At 40.1% G+C, this 24,742-nt stretch overlaps 1 protein-coding gene across 1 annotated transcript in view; it reads right to left on the reverse strand.

Annotated features, from left to right (window-relative positions):
* The window catches only part of LRP1B (LDL receptor related protein 1B), a 1,021,752-nt gene that overhangs the window by 477,723 nt on the left and 519,287 nt on the right, over positions 1-24,742 (reverse strand). The window contains exons 19-21 of the mRNA XM_034786032.1: positions 20,274-20,354; positions 18,906-19,073; positions 9,643-9,825 (exon numbers count right to left, since the gene is read on the reverse strand). Of these exons, the coding sequence (XP_034641923.1) occupies positions 9,643-9,825; positions 18,906-19,073; positions 20,274-20,354 (432 nt within the window). The remainder of the gene's footprint in view (positions 1-9,642; positions 9,826-18,905; positions 19,074-20,273; positions 20,355-24,742) is intronic.

Consider the following 24,742-nt stretch of genomic DNA (forward strand, 5'->3'; position numbering starts at 1 on the left):
ACATGTGCCTTAACACAGGATACAAGTTGTGCGTCAAGGCTAATGAGAATAAAGAGAACCTATACAACTTATAGCATTTGGGATCCCTTACGTTTCTAGGGGAAACAGACCAATAAGGGAAAAAAGAGGGTTGACACTTCCATGTGAAGAACATAGATATAGACAGAATCACATTATAAAAAAGGGGGTGTCCAAAGCAGGGAAATTGAGCTTCCTATGGGAGAACTCCAGCAGGAACCATCCCTGTACTGATGGTCAATCCACAAGAGAACCATCAGACTCTAACACTATCTAGGAGGATGAGAATATGTCTGTAGCTGTAACTGGATGGATCTATCAAGGAGTTGTATATGCTGTGACATTCATAACTTTGTTGGTAACTGTAATAAAAATGATAAAAGATAGTAAACCTTGTTCTCATTATTGTATGTTACTGGCCTATGGTTTCATGTGTTCCTATGAGCTCTAGATCTAAGGCAAGCAGAGAGAACTCTGCTGAACTGAAGACTATAGCTGCCTGAGCCGAACTCTCGATGGGGTAACATCACTAAAATAACTTTAAATAAAAATAAAAGCTACAAAATGAAACATTTCTAGCAGATGAAACACTTTCACAATGTTTTAAATAGGCAATGCCCAACTCATTTCCTGCATTGGAAATAACTAATCAAGGAAAAATATTACTCCAGTTTATGCTACACCTCTATGTTAGAAATGTTACAGTTGCAGCATTGTCTACTGATAGAGATAGGGTTTGTAACCTCTCAGAAGTATATGGGTGTGGAAGTGGAGTCACTTGGGGTAAAAACCCATATCTATACAAATCCATCCCAAAACAGATTCCCCACAGTTGTTCACACACACTGACAATTGCCATCAAGCTCTGATGCCACTGTCTCCAACTATTCATCAGCACATTTCAATCTCCTTTTAATGGTGTCTACGCTAGTTAGACAAGCATTAAAACTGGTAATGTGCTTTAGAATTTTAGTTCTTTATTGAGACAATGCCACCATCCCAGGTTCCTCCTTCTTTCTGCCAGGAAACTCCTCTCCCTCTATCCCCACCACAGGACATGGATTAGTCATGCAGAGGGACTTGCAGAGGTGATGGGAGAGGGGAGCAGGTGCCTCCCACCTCTGGCCCCCAATATTTTAAATACATCTCATTATCAGTTTGTATTTTCAGATAAAATATTTTTTAACAGTCAAAAGTTTTAACGATGTAAGTGTAACAGAGCACTGGTCTGCAAGGGCAGGCAGAACATCTGTTATAAGGATGTAGCTCCTTTAAGGCTGCTCATTGTTGGGAGCTGTAGTCTTCAGAAAGGGCACATAATAGAAATGGGTCAACTGACTAAATATCATGGGGCTATCTGTTGGAAGCTATATAAAGAAATACTCCTGGCTCAATCTCAAGAAGATAAGGCTTGAGACAATCTCCCTGGAGATGTGGCAAGAGGCCCACTCAATAATCAGGAAAGGTTACCAGAGAGAAGGTTATGGCCTCTCCTCCCAGTTTGCTGAAAACTAGAATGGCCTTTGATGGCTGGGATCAAGTGTTTTGCTCATTTTAAATCCTTTTGTGATAATAAAGCTGGCCTTGGGTAAAGGACTTTGGATTGAACTGAAGTTTGGCCATTATTTTACCTTCCTTGGTGTTTTTCTGCTCATCAACTTACAGCACAGTACTGTATGAATGTATACCATACTGTATATTAGGCAGAGGCAAACTACTTCAGATGATATAAGAACAAATTCATACTTTCACTTAAAAATTGGATTATCCTAAATCTGATATTTCTTGAGGTTTGGAAATAATTGAGCTCATGTTTTTTCTCTGATCTTCTGGGTTTTTGCCAAGACCACAACCATAAATAGTGAAATACAATGAGAGTTAGTTTTATGATTAAGGCACAAGACTGGGATTCAGGAGTTCTGGCTTCAATTTCCAGCTCTGCTACAGACTTCCTGGGTGACCTTGTGCAAATGGTAAAAGATCCACCATTTAAATGTTATGAAACTACACATAAAGCACTCATGAACATCCCATACTAAATAGGAATAACTCCAAAATATTAAAATACCTATACATTTAAGCAATTTAACATTTACGCTTACCAATCCTGAATTACACATAAAAGAGCATGGCAAAAGGTACATGATCAAGGTGATATTTCACTGTGGGGTAACAGTGTAGAGTACAAAGAATTAGGAGTTGGATCTTGAAGATGCTGAGCACTTTTGAAAGGTGCTGAGCCCCCAATTCCTACTGATTTTAATGGAAGTTCAGGGTGCTGAGCACCTCATAGCAGTGCTCAGCATCTTCTAAGGCCAAAGCACAGCCATCATTCCACTGACAATAAAGGGAGCTGTAATCCTTATTCCTTCCAAACTGAAAACAATGAACAACTTTGTTTCTACCTACTCACTTACAGTTACACAAGTAAATAATAAATAAGATAGAGCAACCAGGAAACAAAGTTGTATGCATAAACTTAAATACGTACATTCAATCAAAAGTGCTTCTAGAGAACTTCCATCTTCATCTTTACCTTGAAAAGAACACTGGAATTTAAATACCATCACAAAGACAGCAGCAGCAAAGAAAATAATGGAAAATGTTTGTGCCATGCAAATTGGCCATATCCCAAAGTAAATTGATGTGGATTCCAGTATAGCGTCTAACCTCTACTTCAATCTGTTTTATAGATACAACTGCTTACAGAACAAATCTGTTTACTTGACTTCTTTTCATGTTAATGAAAAGAAGATATATTCTATAACACAGGATTCCTCTTCAACTGTGATAGGTTTGACATATCTTATTAAATAAAAGAATATACTTATGTGAACAAATTAATTTTGTCCACATTTAAATGAGGCACATAATGAAGTATTTATGCCTATATTGATGTCATTATTTCAAATTATTGCCCTTGCATGAGACATACATTTTTTTATTTTCCAGACACCTTTTCTAGCATAAGAGCTGCATCAATTTATATGCATATATCTATTGTTTTCCATATCTCTTATACACATGAAGATAGATGTATTGTCTGTAATGTACTCAATAAAAAGCTCTCAAATAATAGGCATAGGTATATGGGAAAGCTTGATCCAAATGCATTCTCTAATGGTTTTGATTGTCTATGAGAATTAGCAATCCAAAACAGAAACTTAATATTTACATATTGTTCAGTCTATCAGTATGGGGAGTATCGGAAGCCTTTGGCTGTATTGTCTACTGAACTGCAAGACTAGAAGAAAACTGTTATATCTAAAACACTGGTGTCCTCCCATTCTGCACTGGAGTTTCCCACTGAAATTAGGGAGTGTTTTCTCCCCCAACTTCTTCAGGAGCAGGCTTTAATCAATAACTGCACTGGATCATCTTCTTTGTTTGTTTCAATACAGTCATTTTAAGCTACTTCATTTCAAGGAGGATGGGCGGAGAAAGCAATATTGTTATTTAAAGGTTTTCCCAAAAGTAATAATTTGTTTACAGACATCAAGTGCGCGTCTTGGCTATTACAGCAGGAGAGTCCATTTCAATTCCCAAATGGGATAACTATTATTGCAGATCGCAGAAAGAACAATGTGTTCTATATCACCATTTAAAAGATTGTGCCCCAGTCTGACTGGGGTGTTTGGATGCTTGTTCTACTGTAGTATAAATAATAATTACACACAAAAATATATATTAAAAATGTTATGGTTGAGAAGTTAGGAAATGCCAGAATTAAGGTTGCCTGGTCAACTTTACTTCAGCCTCATTGAATCACATCATCACATACTATTTTTCTCCCCAATGTTTCAAGTTGGGTACTCAAAGGAAATTACCATTAAGAGCCAGCAGCACTTGACTTTGTAATGTTGGCATTTTTTTAACTTAAAAAAAAAAAGCCAACAGAAAAAAAATGGTGTGAAACCATATTGAGACGTACATGGGTCATTAGCAGGGTGGGTATCTTTAGGCCATCTGCACAGACCTCTGCCACTTAAGCTAACAGCGCAACTGATAGCAGTAGTAGGCTGTTATTCTCTATGTGGATCAGCCACTAGAAAGGGATGAGACACACTCTTTGGAAGTGAATTTCCTAGATATTTACTAACTCTCAGAGGAACATTGAAATTCAGCAACTTAGGGCTCAATTCCCGGTTGTAGAAAGGATTGCTCTAATGGTCACAGACCTCTGCCCCCATCCCTCCAACCTGTCCTTGTCCCATTAGTAGCATTTTCCCAACTCTCATCCCTGATTCCTCACCCCAGTATTCTCCCAACCCCCGCCTAGCACTGTCCTAGGCCCAGTCTCCTTGCCAGTGTCTTCCTTCAGGCTCCAACCTCAGTACCCACATTACCAGTCTCCTATCTACCTCTGAAGCTCCTTACCCAGCCAGTCCAGTCTCCCAGCTGTCCCCATTTCTACCTCCCAGTGCCAGTATCTTTGCCCAGGCAGTTCCTGTCTCACCCACTGAAGTACCTGTCCCAACCTATTCTCTCTGCTGCCCCTTCCTCCCCACATCCAGCTCTTGTCTCCTCTGCATTCTGATCAGGATGCTTTCGCTCTCTATCGCTCTCCTCATATTATATATAATGGCATCAAGAGCGACAGTGTTCCTGCTATCAGTTCATGTGCCAGACACTACAGCATTTGGGAGAAGCTATTGAAGGGAAAGTCCTGCTCAGCCCCTGAGGTATAATATGCCTTGTACAAACAATAGATAGTTTGGATGAATTTCAACAAGGAAAGCAAAAGGCATGATGATAAATGAAAGACTAGTAAAGCTTACATTTGAAATAAATGGATGACTTGTGAAAGTTTGGGAAATATATGCCCCCAAAGTGATTTTAGAGGTCTACAAGGTGATTAACTAAGAAGAAAACTGAAGGGGAAAAACCCAGAGAAAACAATAGCACTTCTAAATGGGATATTTGTGTTTTAAGACTACTGGATGTTTTTTTTTTAAGGGTGTATACCTGCATGACCAGTAACAACAGGCCTTATCCTGTTCCCAAAGTCAATGCCAAAAATCCCTTACGATCATTGGCAGCAGGATTGAAACCAACACTCTGAAACAGTTACATATGTTAAGTGAGAGCATTCAAATGTCATGATTCATAATGCAAACTGCTCAGATCCCATCCTGGGTACAGAACTATAAAAATGCATAAGGTAGGATGACAAATGTTGCACTGAGGAAATTACACACTATTAGAGACAGGAACTGGATTTGATGGACCAGTGATCTGATCTGGCATGGAATGTCTTATACTTCCTCTATTAGTACAGTAACTCCTTGCTTAACGTTGTAGTTATGTTCCTGAAAAAATGCTACTTCAAGCAAAATAATGTTAAGTGAATCCAATTTCCCCATAAGAATTAATGTATATATGGGGGGTTAGGTTCCAGGGAATTTTTTTTTCACCAGACAAAAGACTATATTATATATATGTATACACAGTATAAGTTTTAAACAAACAATTTAATACTGTACACAGCAATGATGATTGTGAAGTTTGGTTGAGGTGGTGGAGTCAGCAGGTGAGATATTTCTCAGGGAATGCCTTACTGCTAAATGATGAACTAGAACTTGACTGAGCCCTCAAGGGTTAACACGTTGTTAATGTAGCCTCATACTCTACAAGGCAGCATGAATGGAGGGAGGGGAGACAGCATGGCAGACAGAAACAGAGACATACATAATGTGTGTGTGAGAGAGAGACACACACATTTCCCCTTTAAGTATGCTGAACCACTCTAAGTAGATTGCCTTTTTAAGTAGGCCAGGAAGTTGAGACAGCAGCTGCTGCCAGCATGCTCCCTCCGTCCTGAGCCCTGTCTTCCCCCACCCCCCCTGCTCTATGGAAATGAGGTAAGCAGGGGCAGGAGCAGGAGCAGAGGGGAGGAGGACACCCTGATATGAGCCCTCCTGTCTTTCCTCCCGTCCCCCGCACAGCAAGCAGGAGACTCCCGGAAGCAGCTCCAAGGCAGAGGGCAGGTGCAGCACATGGAAATGGGGGGGAAGGACAGCTGAACTGCTGGCAATTGCTAGCTTGCTGGGCAGCTGCCGCACAGGAAACTTAGGGGAGCAGGGAGCTGATGGGGGGCTGCCGGTCCACCCTGGTTCCAAGCCCCCACCAGCTAGCTCCAACAGGCTGCTCTTTCTGCAAGCAGTGGACAAAACAGGCAGCTGCCAAACAATGTTATAAGACAGCATTGTGCAACTTTAAATGAGCATATTCTCTAACTGATCAGCAACGTAACAATGAAACAACATTAACCTGGACGACTAAGTGAGGAGTTACTGTAGCTCCCTTTTTAACCTCATTTTGAGATGTAACAGCTAAAGTTTCCAATAACAAATACCAGTTTTTATTTATTTCACATAGTTGTATTCCTTATTAAAGTAGTCACTAAGAGCAACATTTTAATTATTTTGTTGAGATGACATACTGGTACTTAACTTTTTTTAAAATACATTTAAGATCTGATTTCTGTACATAGTTCAAAAAGCCAAATGGCGGTAAATTTGAACACATTTCAAGAAAACCTAAGAGGGATTACATATCAATCTGAATCTCTGCCCAACATTATGCTGCAGCTCCAGATTAAATATAATCCAGTATCTATACAACATTAAAAATGCTTTTGAATGGGGTTGGATGTGAACAGACTATTACACTACCCCTATTCAGATGTTACAAATATCTTAAAGACTGGATATTAAAATGCTAATTAAAATATCTAGTTGCTAACTATCTCTGGGTTTATCATTTGCTTTAAAGATATATTATATTCCCAAATTAAGAAAACTTGTAATAGCAGCTTTGAAATGGATTCCATAAAGATAGATACAATGATGATTTGCTTCTTTAATTGGACTATTCCTGAGAAAAATGCTCTATGTCAGGTTTTGTTTTGTTTCAAAGTACCTTTAAACATTAGATAAATGACAAACATGCTTTAACAATTCAGCTATATTATTGCTTAAATAAATTGATATAATCATAAAGTACCCTCCTAGGTAGCAAAAAGATGTGCAAAATTTATTGTAAGGGCTCTATAAATTGTAAATCAACATGTTTTAATAATATGCTTTAATGGTTATATTAACCAATGAGGTTGCATCTTTCTTTAGAAAATAACTGAAATTCAAATAGAAAAGTTTATTTAAATCATGATTTAAAATGGTCTTGATTTAAATCAATCCACCCTGATTTTAATATGTTTTCCTTACATGCTATAGTTTCAATTCTGTGTCACTGTCAATCTATGTTCCTTATTCTATTTTCCAAAATTTGCATGTAGTTACTCAGATGGGAAATGCAAGCAAAAGCATGGACTGTGAACTAGAATTACATTTAACTTTTTACTCTGATGCACACACACACACACACACACACCACATTCATCTGTTTAATACACTTGCTGCTTATGTAATCTTGAAAGCCATTAATTTTATACCATGACTAAAAATAAGCCAAAGAAAGCATATCAGTGCTTTCTCCTGGCAAACATCAGCTCTGCTCTACTAGACAAAAAGTATGTACTGTATTATTATTTGTAGTATTTTAGAGCTAATGGAAGAGTCATACCTCAAACACCCTTCTAAATTCCCTAGTGGATATCCATGTATTGGAATCAAGCTACTTAGGAAGCTCTTACTTCCCTGAGGCAAATCTTTGGAGGTTCCCCCAGCACTATGAATAATCCACTTAAATTGGCTGAACTGCCTCTTTATTGTTGCTTGTTTGAAGACTTTACAGTCACATTAGTATGATTAAGCTTTAGTCAGGAATTTCACAGTAAAACACCTATTTATGGAGTTTATAATTTGGTCAGAAGTAGTAGTTCCAGGATAAAATAATTTACATTACTGTATGTGGTATTATGTCACATAGAAAAAATGTGAAGAAATGTAGCACCTTTTCTGTCAAATACAAACCATGACTGTATTGTCCCCTCTCCTGCTAAAGCTTACTGCCCCCCAAAATCCTTCCCCCCATGAGATCTTTTTAAACCTCTGCTTTATCATCTCTGTCTCACTGTCCGGTTTGGGAATTTTCCACTCTCCACTTCACCAGCCCTGTGCAGGGTCTCACAGGTTTTCTAACTCTGGAACCATCCTGAGCATACCTATTGTAGTCAGAGCAGAGCTGTTAAATTTAATGACCTTTAATTGTCCCTAGACTGATGGTTACTGTGCTAAAGGCAATGTTAGCAAATGGTGAATTCCAAATTCACAGTATTTTATAATAACTTCATACACATCATCTAGAATTCATAAATTGTACAGAGTCCCAAATCAGTTACATCATACCCACAGATTAAAAGATGTAAAGTCACTGTGAATTACTGTATAACTTTTGTTATTGTTTAAAATGCCTTCTTGTAAAATGGAAGTGCCTGCCAGCAATGGGCTCAAATACCACTTACAGCCTTGTCTGCTTTCAGCATTTTATTTAACATGCTTAATTGTGGCCAGCAGGCATGTTTAAGACATGTTGCATCTCTCAACACCCCATGGCCATGTAGTTTCCACAGTGTTTTCTTGCTCACAGCATTTTAATCTTTTATTTAGAGCATTTAATTGGTAGCAACAGAAGTAATAAAATATCTCAATTAAGCTATTTCAATAGAATGTTAACATTTCAAAACAGACACAGTGCTGTGGGAAAGGATACCGAAACCTATAATCAGTTTCTTTGAGTGGAATGGCGGACTGTGTTATTCCCAGTCCTCCATTTCCAACATAAGCAAACAGTTCTGTGCCTAATAATAAGCATATACTCCACTTAATCATAGCCTATTCTTCTCTGCCAATTCAATCAATATATCTGAGATCAGTCCCCAGAAACCATAGTTAAAACAGACTAGCAGATTTAGTAACCAAATAAATAAATAAAAATCATCCTCTGGAACAGTAACACAGATAGTTCAGGATTAAGGATCTGCTAAAAAAGAATGAAAATGCTAGGCGCAGTGCTGGGTAATGCAAAGTATGCAGGCACATCAGCCCCCCCCACAGGAGCACATCCTACTTCTGAGATACCCCTTAAGACACAATTCTTCTGTTGCTCCTCATTGGGCTGAGGGCAGTAGGTTACTATAGTCCCTAACAGGATGAAGTAATAATTCTTCCTGAGTGACCAGCCAGCAATGCTGCATGGAACAAGGAGAGTGATGAATGTGTGAGCCACTGCTCTGACCCTCCGCACCCAGTTCCTTAGAAGGAAAAGCATCTTAGGCACAGTCCCATCTTTCTCCACAGTGCCCAAAGTCATTATCTAGGCAGCACTAATGGAGCCATGCAGGGAAGTGTGTTGAGGCCTTTAACAGAACTATTCACATACTTAAGCACTTGAATGTCTCTGCAGGATTGATGCTTTTCTGTGTACGTTGTAGCCCTTTCGTGAGCTCTTCACCATTTAGTTTTGTTTGTTGATTTTAGTTTTGTTGGTTAGAACTTCTTAAATTGTAACTTCTTCAGAACAGGGACGGTGTATTCCTACTATATATGTCTGTATAGCATGTAGCACATTGTGGACACTACTGTTGTACAAATAATGAAGTTTTATTTTAAATGGCCTTGAGAAAGACAAACAATTGAATCAGAGCAAACAATAATAATGTACCTGTATTCTTGCAGGAAAACTTGGTTCTCTCATCACACACGCGTATAGTTCCATTACAGCCCTTTTCATCGCTGCCATCTTCACAATCCTTTTCTCCATCGCAGCGCCACAACACAGGAACACAATTCCCATCAGGGTTACACTGAAATTCTTTCTCATTGCATCCTCCAGGAGAGGGAATTTCTTAGATAAAATAATCAAGAGACAAGATTAACTATATTGAATAGCTTGTTCATAATGTTTTTTTTTTCCTACCACCAGGTATATATGAAGAAACTAGTTTATATAAACACAGCAGTACAGCTGTTTCATTTGCTCAGTTAAATTTGGCAATTTGTGCAGAATAACAGGAACAGCCAGTGTTGTTTTTTAACTGAAACAAACATCTCCTCTATCACACCGTATACCTAAAGAAAAAGTTACACCTATTGTCAGAGAAATACAGGGTGCATATATAGCCAGCAATTTAATTAAAACAAATAAAGTTACTGAGTCTGTGAAATATGTTATGAGCACGGACCACAAGTTTGTAAAATGAGTCTGTAGAGACCATGAGCTTTAGGGCTTTGGTTGATCCTTTCATTTCTAAACTGTTTCATCGCACAGTAAATGGTTAGGGAAATCAGCTTTACAGTAATCAGGGGAATGAAGGCCAAGATATCCAGATGCATCTAGTGATTCTGGGTGACTTAATTTTTGGACTCCAATACCAGAGGCTCCCAAAATATCACTACTCACTTTTGAAAATCTTGGCTGAAACGTTGAAAAGAAATATGGAAATTGTTCAATTAGAGAAAGTTTACAATATGGAAGCCTGAATTCAGAGCCCAAGAAGAGGACACATGTTAAGTACATTTAAATGTAATAAGAAAGTTTGCAGGCATTTATTTTCAATTGGTTTTCAGGAGGAACGGGCCAGATCTCTGGTCATAGTTAAGTCCGCTTTGCACAGCTAGAGCTGCCCAAAGGGGATTTAAAGCTGCTTTAACGAGAAAGATGAGGATTCTTCTGCAGCTCAGTGAAATCCTCTGCTTGCAAGCTGATATATCTAGTTTTATACACTCACTTTTAATCTTGCACTGGCCTAGTAGATGTTCTGCTAGAAACGGCATTGAAAAACAGTGTGATCTGACATAGCTGGACAAGCAGAATGGTCCCTGGGCGATGCTTACAGTTGGCACAAGTTAGATCAGCCATGCAACTGCTCTAATATGGGCCAGTTCAGCCCTCAACTGCCTCCAAAGATTTTAAACGTACAAAAGGTGACAGTTATCTTGGCCTTTCCCCACTCAGCTATGCTGAACATGAGCTCTGTATAGTTGAGGATTCAGACCTATATGTATTGAAGCACAGTAATTATGTGATAAGACTTCATTTGGATTAGCCACATGCTTAACATTAAGCATGTGTGTGTTTCCAAGACTGGAGCCTTATTTTACATTTTTGGATTCCTCACCTGTACTCTGCTAACCTAATCATCACCACCGAGATTATTTATAGTATTCCAAACCTCTGAACCGTATGAAGGCATATTTTAAAGTCATGTCTTGAAAAGTTCTGCATTCGCGATTTACACTGAAAAGTATAATTTGAACATTTTCTACCAGCATTTGTCCACAGCCACAGTCAATTTTATAAAACATTTGTTTTCCTTGTTTGGGTGACAGTAAAAGTCCTGGACTTCTTTGTAATATAGGAAGTTATCGTTTTGATTAATCTCTTTCTTTGCAGTCTCTCTGTCTTACATAGGGTGACCAGATAGCAAGGGTGAAAAATTGGGACAGGGGGTGGGGTATAATTGGCACCTACATAAAACACAGTCCCAAATATCGCAACTGTCCCTATAAAATCGAGACATCTGGTCACCCAAGTCCTACAACTCATGAGGAAGATGCTGCAGTGAAGAAACTTGTTCATTTTGTTTAAACAGTGAAGAAACTTCAAGGTGGCCTAAGGATGTTCTACCAATAATAAGTAATAATAATAAATTAATAATTAATAATAATATAAACTCTGCTGTTGCAGGGTCCTGCCAACTAAATTGCTCCCAGGTGACTTTGAAGTTTTATACTGTTATTCTGTGATGTTACTTTGAGGCACTTTCAGGCTGCCCTCACTCAAAGCAGTCGTATCATAGAGCTTCAAAGTAATGTCGGACCAATGGTTGGGGGTTCATAGCAAAGTGCCAGGAGCACAACTCACAATCAGTCTGCAACACTGCACTGTCTTTAGGCACAAACCAGCATACTGGGAGCTCTTCTTTGCAGTCCTGAGACAAAAGCCATTGCCAACACATTTGAAAAAGTTATACGAGTAGTTTCCATGTTACATAATATTAAGATTCTCCACAAAGTAAAGGTTTAGTTAAAAAAAATAATTCTCTATATTGTTGTGAGTTAAGAACAAAGCAGCAGCATTAAGTTAAAACTTCTGGATTTCTCTTGTTTGTGTCACTTTTTTTTTTTTTTTTTTTAAGATATAGGAACCCAAACCATCCTATTGAAACTCTCACATAATGGGGGGCCCTCTGCATTCAGATCTAACTTACTCTGGGTACAAGGAAGAGAGTTAGCTTTCTTCCCATTCCTGGGACCCCAGAAGGGCTATCCACAATGTCTCATTCACATAGAAAAAGGAGATAAAGGACTTTTCACTCTAGCCCAAGAAGGTGAGTGGATCCAGAAGAGAAGACATCCTTATCTCTAGTGATAGCTATTCTATGATTTTATCACAAGTTTTTCAATACTTATTTTTCTTTTTTAAACAGGCCTCATGAATTTCTGATTTCTGCATTCAAACTCATGAAGTTTTACTTTATCCAAAATGGCCACCATCTCCCATTACTGTCAATAGGACAGGCTCCCCTCAGCAAGATGGTCACCTTGTGATTTTAATCTTTGTAGATGAAAATGAGGCTGCCCACTGCAAAGAGGAACACCATGTCCATTATTTCAAATGGGGCTGAAAACAATCCACCCTCTGGGAACATGATGACCCCTTAGGGTCACCTACAACCTGGATCGACCTCTTACCAGCCAGTCATCCAGGTACGGGAATACAGGAAGAGCAAGTGATTGCTGTCCCCTGGCATGCCCCATGAGTGTAGCTGAGTGCTCTGGAGAATTATTGCTGATAAGTAACCCACAGGTCCCAATATGGCCATTCAGGAGGGGCCCATAAAGAATAACAGGAGGGGACCCAAGACTGGTCATATCAGGAAGAATGTGCAGTGACTTGAGTCTGCCTGTGCCTTGAGCTACTCTCTCAGAGAACGTGTCAGGAGAGGTAGCTCTGGCTTGGTAATTAAGCAAGCTTTGAACAGAAACATAAGAATCAGAGGAGTTATCTTCATAGTCCAAGGGAGAGGTAGACAGACATGGTGTTGAATCAAGTTGTCTGTCCTTTCCAAGAGGTACCAGGGAGCTAGTTGGCACTGGCAAATGCCGCTTTACCAGTGACAGATGAGGCTCCATCACCAGGATTCTTTCCACATCTGTTAGCAGAGGGGATTTGGGTTCATCTGAGACAAACAAGTCTCTGGAGAATTTAAATTCCTGCGGTACCTGGCTAAGCTGTGCAGGAACAGGGCAGTGAGAAGTGGTGGTACCAAGACTGACCTTGGATTCATTGGCACCAGTCAGTTTGCGGTGTCAGCTTGGGTACTGCAGATAGAATGGCAGAAACCACATATGGTACCAGCTTCTTCAATACAGAGTTATTAGTGTAATGTGATTGGATGATACAAGAGGGTGGCTTCAGTACTGAGCAATGCTGGATACCATGGGACTTAGAAGTACCTGAAGCCTTAGATGAGGAGGGGCTTTCAATGTCAGGAGAGCTTGGAGCCTCAATAATACCTTTTCTGAGATGAGGTTTCTGTAACAGCAGGTCTCTGAGGTGACTTAAGCTTATTGGCACTGATTTCTCTTTGAGAGGATCTGAAACTCTTCTTTCTAGATGCCTTGGTGCTATTCCCCATGGTTCTGTCCCACATAGGTCTACTGAGTGAGTGGTCTGCAGAGGTCAATAGGGCACTGTGGTCACTGGAATACCACTGCACGGAGGGAGGGGAGGGGATGGGTATCTGGGCCTGGGTCTGAGGAAGGTTGAAGGGAGCACTCCATCATGAGAAGCCTAAGCTTTATCTCCATGTTCTTTCTAGGCCTACTTTAAAACCTGAATAAATTTTATCCTTAGATGGGACATGGATCCCTAAGTAGCGGATACAGTGAGAGTAGCTGTTACTAACTAGAATAGGATCCCGGCAAATGAGGCAGCATCTAAATCTAGAGTATTTAGGCATAATCCAAGGATAGACTCCCTGAAAAAGAAGACACCCCAGAGAGGAGGGGATGCAGAGTGTGTGTGGGGGGGAGGGGAAGAACAGAAGTCTCCCAAAGAAATATGCCTCCCAAAAATAACCCTACTAAAACTACTAAAATTAGTAAGAGCTAAAAGGCAAACTAAAAACCTAAAAAGAACAATTATGTAACTAATAAAGCTATTCTCTAAAGGTAAATAAGGTAAAAAGCAGGCACTACAAGATGCTCCATCTCAGCCTGAGGCAGTTGAGGACCACCTGGGGGCAGTTCATGTGTCTCTGTGCTATATACGGGGTGCAAGGATAGCTAAGGTCAGGTGAGGACTGAATGGGCACTGATACAGAAAGCCTCCAATCAAAGGCACATGCAGCACATGTGTACCTGACCATGTGGAGTACCATAAGTATATTACTTTAAGAAATACAAGTTCCTTTTTAATAATTCACAGTGTTTTGATAATTAAATATTGTTTTAATAAAGATGAAGGAAACAGGTTAAAAGCAGCTGAATAATTTTCTGTTTTAATTTTAAGAAGACGTCATGATGCACAGCATTAAAAATTTCCACAACCGTATAAGGGGATTTTCCAAACCAGAAATACATTTATACTCTCCATTAAAAAATTACATGCATTATAGGAGTTGGGAATAAACTTGACTACAACTATTTACAGTTTTTGTTTACACAGCACATGGAAGCATACTGTGTGCATCCACAGGCATGCTCAAGCCTTTCTGATTTTTCCCATTAAACCTAAGGGCAGAATGTGTTCACAGTTCCACAATGTTCTTACCACTAACTAAAAATTGTAAACATCCTTCATAGCTTTGCTCTGAACTAGATTTAGAAAGATAAAATTTATGACATGAGTACAAACAGGAAAACTAAATTAAAGTTAATGTTATGTCAAAAATAATAAAGCCTCATTGCTGAAGTTTAATTCCATGATTTGAACCCAACTGATGTGCAAATAAAATTATTCAAAATTCATTTAAGCGGATGATACAAAATGACAGGACTATAACAGCAGAATATATCCAGGTTTTCATTCCTCAGTTTAGCTAAGAAAAACATAGTAGAATTATAAATTGGGGACTTTTTTAGTGCAACATTTCTCATCGCTTTCTTTACAAACTTGGTTCAGGGTTTCTAGTGGGACATACATATTCTGTTGATTTTCTCTTTTATTGAGTAATATGGCTTTTATATCTAAAATATTATGTTTGTCTTACCTTATATTCCCCTATATATAGGCAACAGGATAAAATCTTCAAAACATAGTGATAGCTCCCATTTTAACTACTGTAGGTAGAGTGGGCACCATATAAAAGTCAACTTTACAATACAGCCATATTTTACTTTACCATAAAATTATTCAATCTTTAGAAAATATTGCAAATACCACATAGTTTAATTACAATGGCACAATAAAGATAATTTTTTGTGATATCCTTTGTATCTGAGATCAAATATGTTTCTACAGTATTTTAACTATATTTCCCTGGTTTTATACATTTGGAGGTTTCAGAGTAGTTTGTGATTGGAGAATTAAATCTTAGTACGTAATCAAATTATTTTGGAAACTTGCTACATCACAAGTCACAGCAGAAGGCCAATATTGTCAGTAATGACATCATAATGGAAGCTTTCCTTTAATTTCTATTGAAAAATTAAGAAATTCACCACATGTGCTCATATTCTTAAATTGAATATGGGGGGAAGCTGTTCTAGACTGGATTTTAACAAATAGGGAGGAACTCGTTGAGAATGTGAAAGTAGAAGGCAGCCTGGGTGAAAGTGATCATGAAATCATAGAGTTTGCAATTCTAAGGAAGGGTAGAAGGGAGAACAGCAAAATAGAGACAATGGATTTCAGGAAGGCAGATTTTGGGAAGCTCAGAGAGCTGATAGGTAAGGTCCCATGGGAATCAAGACTGAGGGGAAAAACAACTGAGGAGAGTTGGCAGTTTTTCAAAGGGACACTATTAAGGGCCCAAAAGCAAGCTATTCCACTGGTTAGGAAAGATAGAAAATGTGGCAAAAGACCACCTTGGCTTAACCACGAGATCTTGCACGATCTAAAAAATAAAAAGGAGTCATATAAAAAATGGAAACTAGGACAGATTACAAAGAATGAATATAGGCAAACAACACAGGAATGCAGGGGAAAGATTAGAAAAGCAAAGGCACAAAATGAGCTCAAACTAGCTACGGGAATAAAAGGAAACAAGAAGACTTTTCATCAATACATTAGAAGCAAGAGGAAGACCAAAGACAGGGTAGGCCCACTGCTTAGTGAAGAGGGAGAAACAGTAACAGGAAACTTGGAAATGGCAGAGATGCTTAATGACTTCTTTGTTTCGGTCTTCACCGAGAAGTCTGAAGGAATGCCTAACATAGTGAATACTAATGGGAAGGGGGTAGGTTTAGCGGATAAAATAAAAAAAGAACAAGTTAAAAATCACTTAGAAAAGTTAGATGCCTGCAAGTCACCCGGACCTGATGAAATGCATCCTAGAATACTCAAGGAGCTAATAGAGGAGGTATCTGAGCCTCTAGCTATTATCTTTGGAAAGTCATGGGAGACGGGAGAGATTCCAGAAGACTGGAAAAGGGCAAATATAGTGCCCATCTATAAAAAGGGAAATAAAAACAACCCAGGAAACTACAGACCAGTTAGTTTAACTTCTGTGCCAGGGAAGATAATGGAGCAAGTAATTAAGGAAATCATCTGCAAACACTTGGAAGGTGGTAAGGTGATAGGGAACAGCCAGCATGGATTTGTGAAGAACAAATCATGTCAAACCAATCTGATAGCTTTCTTTGATAGGATAACGAGCCTTGTGGATAAGGGTGAAGCGGTGGATGTGGTATACCTAGACTTTAGTAAGGCATTTGATACGGTCTCGCATGATATTCTTATCGATAAACTAGGCAAATACAATTTAGATGGGGCTACTATAAGGTGGGTGCATAACTGGCTGGATAACCGTACTCAGAGAGTTGTTATTAATGGTTCCCAATCCTGCTGGAAAGGCGTAACGAGTGGGGTACTGCAGGGCTCTGTTTTGGGACCGGCTCTGTTCAATATCTTCATCAACAACTTAGATATTGGCATAGAAAGTACGCTTATTAAGTTTGCGGATGATACCAAACTGGGAGGGATTGCAACTACTTTGGAGGACAGGGTCATAATTCAAAATGATCTGGACAAATTGGAGAAATGGTCTGAGTTAAACAGGATGAAGTTTAACAAAGACAAATGCAAAGTGCTCCACTTAGGAAGGAAAAATCAATTTCACACATACAGAATGGGAAAAGACTGTCTAGGAAGGAGTACGGCAGAAAGGGATCTAGGGGTTATAGTGGACCACAAGCTAAATATGAGTCAACAGTGTGATGCTGTTCCAAAAAAAGCAAACATGATTCTGGGATGTATTAACAGGTGTGTTGTGAGCAAGACACGAGAAGTCATTCTTCCGCTCTACTCTGCTCTGGTTAGGCCTCAGCTGGAGTATTGTGTCCAGTTCTGGGCGCCGCATTTAAAAAAAGATGTGGAGAAATTGGAAAGGGTCCAAAGAAGAGCAACAAGAATGATTAAAGGTCTTGAGAACATGACCTATGAAGGAAGGCTGAAAGAATTGGGTTTGTTTAGTTTGGAAAAGAGAAGACTGAGAGGGGACATGATAGCAGTTTTCAGGTATCTAAAAGGGTGTCATAAGGAGGAGGGAGAAAACTTGTTCACCTTAGCCTCTAAGGATAGAACCAGAAACAATGGGTTTAAACTCCAGCAAGGGAGGTCTAGGTTGGACATTAGGAAAAAGTTCCTAACTGTCAGGGTGGTTAAACACTGGAACAAATTGCCTAGGGAGGTTGTGGAATCTCCATCTCTGGAGATATTTAAGAGTAGGTTAGATAAATGTCTATCAGGGATGGTCTAGACAGTATTTGGTCCTGCCATGCGGGCAGGGGACTGGACTCGATGACCTCTCGAGGTCCCTTCCAGTCCTATAATCTATGAATCTATGAATCTATGAATCTATTCTATTGAAAAATTAAGAAATTCACCACATGTGCTCATATTCTTAAATTGCCACACGAGGCAGTAGATGCTGCCTTTTTAGTAAAACAAACAGTAGGAACAAAAGAATGACTACCGTAAATTGGAGATCAGATATGTTTTCATTGTAAAGCACAATTAAGTTTTCTGTTTGGTTGACTGGTTTTGAACAAGAAATAAATACTGAGTACAAGAAATTTTAGGGATTATTCTTTGGTAAAATGTAAATAATTATAGGACATTCTATTATTTTAATATTATATTAAGTTAAACAGTTGTGCAAAAATACTCGCGGATATTAAAGTGGTAACTTAAGCAATGTTGCCTTGCCTACTTCTTGATCCAGGAAACATTTATCTCTATTAAAAGCACAAGAATCATGTTCAGTGTAATTCAGTGAAGTAAAAATCGACATTGTGCTGGATTTGTTTCAGCAGAGACTGCTCTAGCTATAGGCAAACTAGGCAGCTGCCAAGGGAAGCACATTTGGTCTTGCCATTCCCCAGGGAGAAGCTAGGTTTTTGTTTGTTTAATTGATTGGCACTATTTTTCTCTCTCCTGTTACCTGTAACGGATAATTGAGAAAGAGAGAGTATCACCCCCTCCTAGAGTTCGGTTTTACTAGTAACTCAAAAACAAAAACATTACAAAATCTTCAGCCTGCCTGTTTGGCTGTCCCTAAGATTTGTCCTTTGAGCTATCCAGGACTTAACTCCCTATCCCCTTTATATCCTGTTTGAATCACCACTTTAAGAGGGTATCAGATCTTAAATATCTGTTTTCCGCCACCAACAATTTAAATCACTTTCACTTTTCCAATGGATGAGAAAGTTCACTATTCATTTAGACCAAATCTTTATCACAGTATTAAAATAGCCAACCTTCTTTGGTGCAGTTTGTTTTGGTTTCATCACTGAAGTCTCCACAGTCATTGTCACCATCACAAGCCCAATGACTTGGTATACATCTGCCATTGGAGCATCTGAACTGGTTACTGGAGCATGAGTGAACACAACCCAACTCATCACTCCTGTCGCCACAGTCGTCATCTGTAAACATTCAGAATCAACATGAGAAAAAAAAAGCCAGACCAACTTTAAACGGTACAAAATCTGAATAGAAGCCTGACCCTCATGAGAAACGTTAATAAATGGAGGCAACAATGCTTGCATTTACTGTTTTCATATCTACAGTGTTCTTGAGAAGAAAACAGAGAAATGATAGCCAGTATGTTAAAGTTCTATATATTGCTTTCTCTGCTGGATCATACCAGAACTACTTATGTCACTATGAGCAATTCCTTGTCCTGTCTTAGCTATGGGAACTGGCCCTTTTATGCAATTGAGTGTGAAGACTTGTGTTTTGGTAAACACAAGTCCTTAGAGCATAAGCTTTCGTGGGCTACTGCCCACTTCTTCGGATGCATATAGATCCACTCTATATGCATCCGAAGAAGTGGGCAGTAGCCCACGAAAGCTTATGCTCTAATAAATTTGTTAGTCTCTAAGGTGCCACAAGTACTCCTGTTCTTTTTGCGGATACAGACTAACACGGCTGCTACTCTGAAACAAGTCCTTAGTTTTATTCCCAACAAAATCATGCATTAGACTGATGAATGGGCTGCAGATAAACAGTTTCAGATAACTTAAGGCCAAAATGAAAATCTAAAGTCAGAATTAGCCTTTTAAAATAACACGGGGCAAAGGCTCTCATTACACATTTAGAAACAGATAGCTGGAGAAAAAAACACTAATTAATTCATCAAAAGGGGGTTGGAGTGGGCTTCCTTATTACTATACTGTATGATGATTCCTGTAATCTATGATTGTGATTCCCAAGAAAGGGAAAGATAATGCATTAAACACTAAAGCTCACTTTGCACACTTGTTCAGCCAAACATACATTCCACTGATTATTTTATTTTATGGAAATGCTCTGATTCTTGGTTATTCTTATAACCAAATATTGTCTCATATTACATTCTATTCTAACATAATATAGTTGATTTGCAGTGATGTTCCAGGTTTAACTCTAAGAGCAATTCTTATCTCTGTTTTCTCCCAGGTGTGTGGCCTCAATTTCACAACTTTTAATCTTAAATCAGTAAAATAAAGCCATTACATTTATTTTATGCAGGGCTACAAGCTGGATTTACTCTCAGTCCCAGTAGGAAATGAGCATTTTTATCAAAAGTACACCCCAGCCCCCTAATTAAATCAGTTTAGAATACTGAACATTTGGGTACTTGCCTGAGTCACAGTGCCATTTGCTGCTAACACATCTTCCATTTTTGCATATAAATTGAGTTAGTGGTTCACAGGTTGGGAATTCTGTGAAGGATATGAAGGTATCCAACATGAAATGTGTTAATGACTATACCAGATTTAATTTGTATCCCATTTATTTGTGTCCCCTCCCTCATACATGCACAAAGACACAGAAGAATCATGAAATCACTTATTGAAGTGGCCATTGCTTCAGGAAGTTAATTTCAACATCTTCTAAATGAGTGTCTCCTAGTTACTAGAAGGGAAGGTTAGTCATTTGCTGCTGAAGGACAATCAGTAAATGCTGTAGTGCTGGAGAACAAACAGACACTAAGGAGTTTTACCAGCTCATCCAGTTTCCTTTAAAGGAACAACAGCTGGAAACAGCAACATGCTCTGCTTCTCTAAAGTGTATGCAGATGTTTCAAAAGTGTTGTTCTCTCCATGAATACAGAGAAAAGTAGGAGTAAAAACATCCTCTCAGTACTTTTTTAAAAAAAAAGAAAAGACAATGAAATCTGATATGATTTACATAGTAGAGAAAATCTGAAAATACATCTTTCTGCAAAGATATGAGTTTTCTTGAATAAAGTTACAAAAATGCCATGCAATACCTGAAAACTAAATATGAAAATTACTCACTCTAATTCACTGATTTGGGTTTATTTGAGGAGTAGGTGCTACTCAGCATGAGTAAAGGCACCACAATGTAGCTATAAATTAAGTTAGTAATTAAAAACCTCTATGAGGCAGAAGCCATATTGCACTACACTATCACATGCAAGCTTATATTCTGGCCACTTGTGCAAGAGGTTAAAAAAAAGGGAGCAAAAAGGTGCAAAGGGCTCTTACACTGAGGGTCAGTTATAATCAGGGTGCTTGTGCTTCTTGAGTGCTTGGGAGTCCCAGGTGCTGGAGGGTGGGAGCAAATGCTGCATTGGCAATTCTGAGGGACAGGAGCTATTCCTAGGCAAAACCCATTCCCTCCCCTGCCTTGCCCTCCCAACCCCAGCACACAGAGGGCTTTCTGCCTGACTTAGCACTTTGCAGGCAGGATGATTCTAGCTAATGCTGAGATGCACAGAACCGGCACGCTCCTCACTCACTTAAATATACCGTGACGTTAAAGCTGTGTCTTGGTTCTTTCTAATGAAGTATCTCTGAAGTAAATTTAATTGTAAAGTTACACCCTACCCTGTCAAATGTATGCGTCATAATACTAATGATGAAATATAGTCTGAACTGTGAGAAATTATATTTTCAAAAGTTCACCTTTATCATAAAACGTTTGATTGCAATATAGCTTCTAGTAAAAAGCAGGAAATGAAACACTTGGAAAATATAGAAGTGATACAAAGGGACATGAAGACATTAGAATTACAAGTAGGAAATAAACTGCTTTGACAGTTACACACTGCAAGTCACCATTAAAGAGTGAATACTTACAAACAGTTCTCACATATATTCCAGTAAAACTATCAGGAAACTAAAACACTGGACTATGTATAGAGCTACAAAGTAAAGGCTCAGCCACACTACAACTCCAAGTCTATCCATGTTTTTCTAATACAGTAACTCCTCACTTAACGTTGTAGTTATGTTCCTGAAAACTGTGACTTTAAGCGAAACAATGTTAATGTAAATGAGGGGGTTACCCCAAAATCTGGGTAACCACCCCATAGTAGGGAATAGGCCACCTGAAGGATATGCATATCAAGCATCACCACTAGCTAAGGCAGGGGTGGGCAAACTACGACCCCGAGGCCACATCCGGTCCTCCAGGCATTTTAATCGGACCCTCGAGTTCCTGCCTGGAAGCAGAGTCTGGGGCTTGCCGCACTCCGGTACTCCAACCAGGGAGCGAGAACGGGGTCTTGCCTCAATCCGAACGGCTCCCGGAAGCAGTAGCGTGTTCCCCCTCTGGTTCCTATGTGTAGGGGCAGCCACGGGGCTCCACACGCTGCCCCCACCTCAAGCGCTGCCCTTGCAGCTCCCATGGCCGGGAATCACAGCTAATGGGAGCTGCAGGGGCAGCGCCAGCGGACAGGGCAGCGCGCAGAGACGCCTGGCCATACCTCTGCATAGGAGCCGGAGGGGGGACATGCTGCTGTTTCTGGGAGCTGCTTGAGGTAAGCACCACCCAGAGCCTGCCTCCCGATCTCCTCTTGTGCCTCAACCTCCTGTCCCAGCCCTGATCCCCCTCCCACCCTCCGAACACCTTATCCCCAGCCCCTCCCCAGAGCCCATACCCCCAGTTGGCACCCTCCTACACCCCAACCCCCAATTTCGTGAGTATTCATGGCCCGCTGTACAATTTCCATACCCAGATGTGGCCCTCAGACCAAAAAGTTTGCCCACCCCTGAGCTAAGGGAACAATGGAATGTACATCCCTTTCTACACTGGAATATTTTGGTGCTGGAACCTCAATTGTTGAATGCCCTATGTTCACACACACAAAAGAATATTTACAAAGGTGCACAAGTACTGCCAGCAACACTGAAACTGAACTTCCTTGGAGCAAGTCTCTGCACTTTTGTATCCGGCATTGGCTTACTTCACTTCTGCACCTGTAGTGCATTGAGCAAATGTTGGTGTTGCAGTTGCAACATTGCATTTGGTCCTCCCAGCACCAACCCACAATGCTCCTGCAACTCCTTCAGGAGCTACTCTGTGCAGAAACTCCAGTAATTCCAGCTACATTCTTGTTTTAAGTTAGTGCAACTTCTGTAATTTTTTGCATACAAAATCTCCATTTCATATAGTACAATGCATGCAGTTTTAAGGCTTTTCTTGGTTTAAAAGAAGTAATATTTTATACAATACTGATACATTTTAAAATAAATGTATTTCAGACATTAACAAATGCTAATTTATATATTTCACATTTTAAATTGTTTCTTAAATCTCTCCAAGTGTGGATTATTATTCTCCAAAAAACCCTGCTTCAGATATTGGTATTAGTATTCATGATATATTGGTACACAATAAGAGGGAGTGCTGAATGCGGACATGATCAACACAACAGGCTTCCAGTAGTCCAGACTGCTAGTGTTTATACAATGAACTATTACAGGAGTAGAGCAGAACTGTTGTAAATTATAATATAATATATATTATAATTATAACTTGTTATGCAGTGTGGACAAAGCATAGATTATCATATTGCTCACAGAGTTTAAACTAGGAGAAAAAAAGCCCAGCCAAACTGGTTATACAGGTTTAAAAGGCAGGGCCGGCTCCAGGCACCAGCTTCTCAAGCAGGTGCTTGGGGCGGCCGCTTGGGAGAGGGGCGGCAGGTCCAGGTATTCGGCGGACGGTCCCTCACTCCGGCTCGGAGTGAAGGACCTCCCGCCGAATTGCCACCGCAGATCGCGATCACGATCGCGGCTTTTTTTTTTTTTTTTTGGTTTTGGCTGCTTGGGTCAGCCAAAACCCTGGATCCGGCCCTGTTAAAAGGGAAGCGAGGTGCCCATCCACTTACTGTTCCAGGCTTCTTGCAATGACAAACCATGAGTACTTGTCACAATTACTAATTGAGCATTAACTATGTAGCCTGTAGAAACAGACCATGTTGAAAGTTAGTCTTGCAACCAACAAGCTCAGCAAAATCATAGACGGGACCTACAAAAAACTATTTATTGGCTAATTGACAATGAAGGGCAATAATGGGTATAGGATAGTAACACCACGGATGGAAAGGAATTGTTTGAGACTACCCAAAGGGTATAAGGAAAATGGGATGAAACTGCATAGAATCTTTGGCAAAAGAAGAAAGCTGTTTTCTGTTTTTCTAAGTAGTGTGATCTATCAGACAATGAAATAGTCTCCCAATAAACACTGACTTCTGCAATCATTTAAAACTCAGCTACACAGATAAACTGAGACTATATTATAGGAAATAATCCTGCAATGACAAAGGAGTTCTTTGTTTTTCTAAATACACACAAGTGTAATAATTAGGGTTACCATATTTAAAAAATAAAAAAAAGAGGACACTCCACAGGCCCTGGCCCCGCCCCTTTTCCACCTGGCCCCGCCCCAACTCTGCCCCTTCCCCAAAGTCCCCGCCCTAACTCCCCCTCCTTCCTCCCAGCCACGCGAAAAGGGCTGCCCGAGCGCTACCGGCTTCATGGTTTGCCAGGCAGCCTCCAGACCCTGTGCCCCCGGCCGGCGCTTCCCCAGCACAGCTGGAGCCCGGGAGGGGAAGCGCCCAGCTGGGGGCGCAGGGTCTGGAGGCTGCCCGGCAAACCATGAAGCTGATAGCGCTCGCGCTTCGGGCAGCCCCGATGCCTCCGGACCCTGCGCCCCCGGCTGGGTGCTTCCCCTCCCAGGCTCCAGCTGCTCTGCTCCTCCCCTGACTCTTCGGCTCTGTTTAAGAGCCGAGCTGCCCGAGCGCTCCAGCTTCAGGCAGCCCCCTTGCCTCCGGACCCCAGCCGCCGGCCAGGCACTT

Source organism: Trachemys scripta, chromosome 11, assembly GCF_013100865.1.
Source record: "Trachemys scripta elegans isolate TJP31775 chromosome 11, CAS_Tse_1.0, whole genome shotgun sequence".
In the NCBI taxonomy this organism is placed as follows: domain Eukaryota; kingdom Metazoa; phylum Chordata; order Testudines; family Emydidae; genus Trachemys; species Trachemys scripta.